Here is an 8022-nt window from a genome sequence, read left to right as displayed (position 1 = left end):
GCCAACTAGACTTCTCAGACTCTGGGAAGGAGTGCAGTAATTTTAATGTGAAGAGTATAAGACATAATAAAACATTAATCCAATGTTCTTCAATATGATAATTTTTATAACTGATACTGAATTCAATTTACCATTAAAATGGTAATAACTATTCTTAAAGAAACAATACAAAAAAAGTTTATTGAGGAATGTTTAAAATAGCCAAGCTGCTTTAAATGTCCTTCAAATACTTTAGTAGCAACCGTGACAAGATAAATAATTCACAAGTTAAAAACAAATCATTCTTATTAACTCTCTCAAGTAGGTCTAAGGACTTCCTCCAGGCAACACTGTGAAGAAGACTGTGTCCTTACATCAAAGGAATTAACTTCACATATTTAAATATTCCATTATTCAGACTTTTCACTAATTTATTTGTCTTTTACATACTCTAAGTGAGGTTACTGCATATAAATACTGTACTAGAGTTCATTATTTGGGCTCATATTTTAAATTACTGTAACGAATAATACCTTCAATCACACTAATGTTCTCAGCCTGAACCTTTATTTAAGTGCTTTATCATATGCTACTAAGAATAGCATATAATATTCTTTATTATATGCTATCAAGAGTATATTATATAGATGTTTAAGAAATAACATGTAACAACAATTAGCTTTGGGAAACCATCTTATTACAGACACAGTTGACTAATGGTGATTAATAAAATCAAGTCAAATAAGCACATTCACATATTATCATTTAAAAATTCAACTGGTTGCTTTTTGTCTTTCAAATCCACTTTGTAGCTTGCTGATAAGCCATCAGGCAGCAAGGAAAAATAAAATGGTTTTCATTTCATACTTGTGTTGAAATTCTTAGTTTCTAAATTTCATGGCAGAGTACTAAAACTCAAACAAGAAATAAAATGTTATCAAAATATCCAAGAGTTACAGTAACTAAAACAATGTGGTAGCGGCACAGAAAATGGCAAATGAATTAAGGAAACCAAACAGTCCAAATTCTATACTCACACATATAGAATTTAGTAGCTGTTAAAAGGGCACTTCAATTCAGTGACTAAAGAAAGAACTAGTCAACTCTACCACATACTAGAACAAAAAGAAATTCCAAAAGGATTAAAACTTTTTAAAAAATTATTTAAAAGTATTAAAACTGTAGAAAAATTCTTATAGTTCTTAAGGTGAGAAGACTTTCCTAAACAAGAATCAAAACTAAGCAGAATGCAGAGAATTTTTAGGGAAGTCAATTACTCTGATAATGTCATTTTACATTTGTCCAAGCCCACAGAATATATACCACCAAAAGCAAATCCTAATGTAAACTATGAACTCAGGGTGACAATGTGTCAGTGCAGTTTTATCTACTATAACAAACGTGTTCCTCTAGTGGGGGTGCTGATAATGGGGGAGGCAGAGCATGTGTGGGGGCAGGAAGTACATGGGACATCTCTGTACCTTCTGCTTAGTTTTGCTATGAATTTAAAACTGCTCTAGTCTATAACCATGCTACCCTGAACAAGGCCGATCTTGTCTGACCTCAGAAGCTAAGCAGAGTTGGGCCTGGTTAGTAGTTGGATGAGAGACCACCTAGGAAGACCAGGTGCTATAGACATAAAAAATAAAAAAATAAGGGTTGTAAGCTGACAAGGTCCTTGCAATCTGTGAGGTCAACCAAGGGTTGCCTCGCCTAAAAAACAAACAAACAAACAAACAAAACTGCTCTAAAAATAAGGTCTATTAAAATTTTTTTAAAGTGGAAAGGAAACAAAAAAATAAAAGAATCAAAACTCAGAAGTCAGTAAAGACTGACAAATTTGACAAATTTAAAACCTTACTTTAAAAAAAATCTTAAAAGTGTGAAATAAATTGTGGGTCTGAAAACAGAAAGGAAGAATGTGAACATGTAAATTTTGTTGGTAGATATCTGTGCAGAGAGGAGCACTGGGGAGAGAGAGAAATGTTCTATATGTAGAACATTCTTGTTGAAGTTTTTACCATTACTACATAGTATTTAGAAAATTTTGAGCACAAAATTAAAAAAATAAAGTGTGAGATAAAATATAATTTAATCCATATAATAGATATTTAATGTCAAATCTAGAAAACTTTCAAATTACATAAATGAGAATGTCACTTTTTTCATTGCATTTAATAACTACAGGATGTTAAAAGTAGAATTAAAATCCTGATCAGTAATTGGATGTTAAACAGACTTACTGTGATCACTCCGCAGTATATACAAATAATGAATCATTATGTTGCATACCTGAAGCTAATATGTCAATTATACCTCAGTTAACAAAAATCCTGATCAGCAGTATATCTAATACCTTTGCTTCTTCAAGTTCCTGGTCAGCGGTATCCACCACAAATTTTTTCTCTTTTTCTAGTTGCTCTGCTAGTTGGTCAATCTTAATCAATTCCTTACAAAGATGCTCATTGTGGCTGGTTAAATCTTCTACTTGACTGCTTACCACCTCCTTACTATCCAAGAGTTTCCTAACATATTCTTCCAAGCCATGATTTGTCTGTTTGAGATCTTCAATCTGTTATGATTAGAAAGAAAATAAACATGTTAAAATATTTCCTTAGCTCCCCCTGAGAACAACGCGGTGACTGGAATTGGGAAGGGAGTTTGCTTCCCTGGCAAGGAGACTTGATTATTTATCTTTTATAACTTTCTGAATTTTGTGCCATGTGAATGTATTACCTAGCTGAAAAATATATTAAATGAAAATTTAAAGGTTTATAGCTATATCTTTCAAGAAAATGTAGAGTTTAATTTAAAAAAAGAACTTAATCACTATTGATTTTAAACCACACTACTAGAAAAAAGGCCAAATATTTATATCTGCAATAAAAGAAACCACAGTCTTGAAATTTTTTATTTTAATAATATCATCAATTAGGCATTCTTTAGAATTAAATATCTAATCGTTGTTATCAAAATGTGTTAACTCTTTAGAAATGTCCTTTTGAACCAATCGGTAACTTCCTTGACTAAGCTAAACACCAAATCAATGGAATATTTGCTGACCAGCGTGGACCACAGCTCTCCTTCCCAGCCCATTATCAAACTACCAACGGATGAAGAAAAGGGCCATTTTTACTTATCTTTAGTGTTTTGAGTGTGTCTCTTTGCATAGTTTTTTAGTGGTTGCCGTTACATTATCTATTCATAACTTATCACAATCTACATTTTATCAGGTCAAGTATAGAAAACTTACCTCCCTTTATGTCCTTTTTACCCCCTCTATTAATAACTGTCTTAAATATTTCCTCTACATGCACTGAGAACTACATTTGACAAAGATAGAAAAAAAGGAATTTCTATTGCATTTACCCTTATTTTTGGTCTATACATTGTTCTTCCTTCCTTTCTATTCTTCCAAGATTCCTTCTTTTATCACTTCCTTCCTAGTTAAATTTCTGTAGCTAGTCTTTTATGGTAGCTCTGGGGGCAACCGATTCTCTTAGTTTTCTTCATCTGAGATGTCTTGATTTTCCCTTCATTTCTAATGGATACTTGCACTGGATACAGAATAGTGAGTTGACTTTTTTTTCTTTCTGGCACTTGAAAAATGTTGTGCCACTTCCTTCTGACCTCCAGATTTTCAGATCTGCTGCCATTTGAACTGGTGTTCCCCTATAGGTAATAAATTGTTTCTCTGGTTATTTTATTTTTTTGTCTTTACTTCTCACAAGTTTGAATATAAAGTGTCTTGGGATGGATTTCTTTGAGACTCCTGGTAGATGTTCACTCACCTTCTTTACTATGTCTTGTGTCATTTGCCATTTTTGAGAAATATTTAGCCATTGTACTTTCAAATACTTTTTCAGCCTCATCCTCTCTTGTCTCTCTTCCTTGGACTCCAATGATCTAAACATTAGATCTTTTGTTATAGCCCCACCTGTTCTGTTCACATTTTTTCCAGTCTATTTTCTGTTAATCAGATTATGTAATTTCTATTCTCATGTTCACTGATCCATTACTCTCTCCTCTCCATTCTGTTGTTTGGAATTAAAAACAGTTTTTAATTTCAGTTACTGTATTTTTTAACTTTTTTTGTTGTGGTAAAATACATATATCATAAAATTGACCATCCTAACCATTTTTAAGTGTACATTTAGATGGCATTGGCACATTGCAGTGTTGTGCAACCATTCTAGATCCATTTCCAACTTTTTCATCATCTCAAATAGAAACTTGTACCCATTAAACAGAATCTATGAATTTGCCTATTCTAAGGACCTCATCTAAGAGGAATCATACACTATTTTCCCTTTTCTACCTGCCTTATTTCACTCTGCATGTTTTCAAGGCCCGTCATGCTGTAGCCTTGTATCAGAATTTCATTATTTTTTAAGGCTGAGTACTATTCCACTGCATGTCCAGACTGCATTTTGTATATCTAGTCATGTGTTAATGAAAATCTGGGTGGTTTCCACATTTTGGCTATTGTAAATATTGCTGCTATGAATATTGCTGGTATACGAATATCTGTTTGAGTTCCTGCTTTTCATCTTTTGGGGATACATCTAGGAGTGGGATAGCTGGGATCATATGGTAATTCTATATTTAACTTTTTCTCCACCATGGCTGCACCATTTTACATTCCCACTAGCAACGCAAAAGGGTTCCAGTTTCTTCACATCCTCACCAATACTTGTTATTTTCTGAGGTTTTTTTTTTGTTTGTTTATTGTTGTTTTGATAACAGCCATCCTAATAAGTTTGAAATGACAGCTCATTATAGTTTTTATTTGGATACTCTTAATAGTTGATTATGTTGAGCATTTTTTATGTGCTTATTGGCCATTTGATATCTTCTTTGGGGAAATGTCTATTCAAGTCCTTTGCCCATTTTTGAATTGTTTGTTGTTGTTGTTGAGTTGTAGAAGTTCTTTAGATATTTTGGATATTAATCTCTAGGATATAAGACTTGAAAATATTTTCCTTCATGCATTTTTTAATAGACTTTTTTTAGAGTAGTTTTAAGTTTATAGAAAAATCGATCAGGAAGTACAGAGTTCCCACAAACCTCTTCTTGTCACATACACAGTTTCCTCTCTTATGCACATCTTATATTTGTGTGGTACATTTGTTACAACTGACAAACCAACACTGATACATTATTAACTGAAGTCCATAGTTTACATTAGGGTTCACTCTTTGAGTTGTAGATTCTATGTGTTTTGACAAATGTATAATGACATGTATCCATCATCACTGTATCAGAGAGAGTAGTTTCAATACCCTAAAAACCCCGTGCCCCATTCACACCTCCCTCTCTCCTAAATCTCTCGCAACCAGTGATCTTTCCAATGTTTCTCTGTTTTGTCTTTTCTAGAAGGTCATGTAGTTGGAATCATATAGTGTGCAACCTTTTCAGATTGGCTTTTTCACCTAGCATGCTTTCAAGGTTCCTTCATTATCTTTTTGAGGCTTGAGAGCTCATTTTTTACAGATGAATAATATTCCACTGCATGGATGTACCATCGTTTGTTTATCTATTCATCTTTTGGAGAATATCTTGGTTGCTTCCAAAATCTCCATTTGGTTCTTCTTTATATCTATTTCTTTGCTGAGATTTTCTCTTTTTGTTTGTTTCAGGCATGCTCAAAATTGCTGGTTGAAGCATGTATATGATAGCTGATTCAAAATGCTTGTCAAATAATTGCAATATCTGATTCATCACTGTGCTGGCATCTCCTGTCTTTTCTTATAGAGGTAGAGATCTTCCTAATTCTTGTGATGAAGAGTAATTTTTTTTTTTTTATTGAGATCTGGTATTCTAAGACTCTGGCTCTTGTGTTTTAGTAGGCTTCCTGTGACACTGCTCTAGCTAGAAAAGGGAGACACTGCCTTTGTCCTGTTAGGTACGGGAAGAAGTCCACTAGGCTTCCACTGATACCTGGGGAGGGTGGGGCTCATTGTTTCTGCTAGGTAGGGATGAGAGTTCAGGCTCCCCACTAGGCCTCTGCTGATACCACCACAGCCAGGAAGAAGAGCGACACCCAATTACTGTTCCCATGAGTCCTCACTTCCTCTGTGGGAGGGCGGACTTGTTATTGCTGGGGAACAGAAGTCTTGACCCTGGTTCCAGTCTCCTCTGACACCACCCCAGCAAGGAGATGGGGCACCGCTCCTACCAGGGGAGGGATGGGTGTCTAGGCTCCCCACATCGTCTCCACTGGCCCGTGGGGCTTGGGGACCTTCCCTACTGCCTTGTGGGCACAAGAGCCTTCACTCCCCACTCTGTCCAGACAGGGACCTGGGAGAGGGGAAACAGGGGGTACAGCTGGGGCTCCTTGTTACCTACAGCCTGTTGAGGGTAGAATCCTAGGCTCTTTACTCAGCCTTTGCTGGCAGGAACAGGGCTAGAGTTTTTCCAGTGTTGCTTAGAGCAGACAGTTACTGTCTAAAAGTGGGCTGCCTTACTAGGCTGCCCCTTTCCTAGTCTTTTGGCTATAGAGGGATGGCTTTTCTGATGCCTCTTTTTGTCTGCACTCATTGTTGTTTCTGGGTGCCAGTTTTTCTAGCACTCTGTCTGGGGTACATAGAGCACAAAGACAATCCAAGAACTCACTAATATGTCATTTCATGGTGTGCTGAGGTCCCTAGCCAGTCTTCCTTCTACTTTCCACCTTTCTATGTTTGTTTTAGATATTATGCTCAGGGGTTTTAGCTGTATTTAGTGGTAGGACTAGGGAAAAGTAAGTCTACTTCATCTTCCTAGAAGAAGTATTTCATTTTAACAACTTTATTAATAGCTACACCACATATCAGGCACCAGGAGAACAGAAACAATACTGAACTTGGAGAGCACAGTTCAAATCCTAGCTAACTTGGGAGTTTAGAGAAATCCTAGCTCTGTCATTCATTAGTCCAATATCATAATTCTTTAACCCCTAGAACTTCAGCTTCCACGTCTGTAAAATAGAAATAACATCACTATTTCCCAAGGTTGGGATGAAGTTAGATTATGTACTTGAAAGCACCTGATATAACACTTGGCACGTAGTTTGCACTGACTCTGAATCTATGTGTATCAAAATGGTTAAGATAAAAATGAAATGATTTTAGACCTAAAAAAACCCCATAAAACGAGCACTGAATTAGTATTTATTCTCCATCTTCTTGTTTTAAAATAGGCCTCATCCCAAATTAATTCAGGGAAATACATAATAAATTAAGTGTAACCTGTAATTTCAGTGCGGAGATGAATTTATCTTGATTTCTCACTTCTTGTTCTAGCTGGAGAGTAGTCTGGTATTTTTCAGCTTCAGAAACTGGAGCCCCTAGACCAAAACCATGTTCTTTGGTGGTAACCTGGTGGAAAGAATGGGAAAAATACTGAGGCATTTAGTTTAAAATAGCTTTGTGATTTCTCACAATAATCAATAAATTCTGAAAATTAACAACATTTTTAGCTACATATTCACTTGTTTTTAACCTTGTCCCATCCACTAAGAGAATTTTAGCAAGCTTTACTTGCTTAAAATTTTGTTATAAAACTTTTTCTGTTTCCCAAATATAAAACCACAGTACTGAACATGCTTTTCAAAAAGACATACTCCATCCTATCCTCTTGGTAATCACTGTTTTAAGAAAACGTGGGTCAGCAGCATATTCGGTAGTCTACCTCTGGGCTTGTGTCGTCAAATATAGTGGCTACTGGCTACTTGTTTATTATGGCTTTTGTATATTAACGAAAAGGTTTGTTACCCAAATCACAAAGGGTTAACTACTCTAATATGTAACTAACCCCTATAAATAAAAAAGGAAAATACCCTAATTGAAAATTTGGCAAAGAATATGAATATTTCACATAATTGGCTTTAAAATAGATTTAAAGATCAAAAAGTTGGATATATATAACTTAGCTTTCATATACATCACTGTAATTTACATCAGTGTAAACTGATATAATATCTGTGGAGAACTAACTCTGTAAAATCTAGCAGTGTTACAAATACACATAGCTTCTGTACAAAAAATTCCATTTAGGAATTTT

At 35.1% G+C, this 8022-nt stretch overlaps 1 protein-coding gene across 4 annotated transcripts in view; it reads right to left on the bottom strand.

Moving 5' to 3' along the window:
- The window catches only part of TSGA10 (testis specific 10), a 102686-nt gene that overhangs the window by 85880 nt on the left and 8784 nt on the right, over positions 1-8022 (bottom strand). For 3 of the 4 annotated variants that reach the window (XM_006909414.2, XM_025045056.1, XM_015587402.2), the window contains exons 2-3: positions 7209-7337; positions 2336-2551 (exon numbers count right to left, since the gene is read on the bottom strand). Coding sequence is in view for 1 of the 4 variants with exons in the window: in XM_015587402.2 (XP_015442888.1) it covers positions 2336-2551; positions 7209-7337 (345 nt within the window). In the remaining 3 variants the exon portion in view is untranslated. The remainder of the gene's footprint in view (positions 1-2335; positions 2552-7208; positions 7338-8022) is intronic. The other variant, XM_006909415.2, reaches the window with a different exon arrangement.

This window comes from Pteropus alecto, unplaced genomic scaffold (genome assembly GCF_000325575.1).
Source record: "Pteropus alecto unplaced genomic scaffold, ASM32557v1 scaffold223, whole genome shotgun sequence".
NCBI classification, from domain to species: domain Eukaryota; kingdom Metazoa; phylum Chordata; class Mammalia; order Chiroptera; family Pteropodidae; genus Pteropus; species Pteropus alecto.
This window is presented reverse-complemented; position numbering and strand designations above follow the sequence as displayed.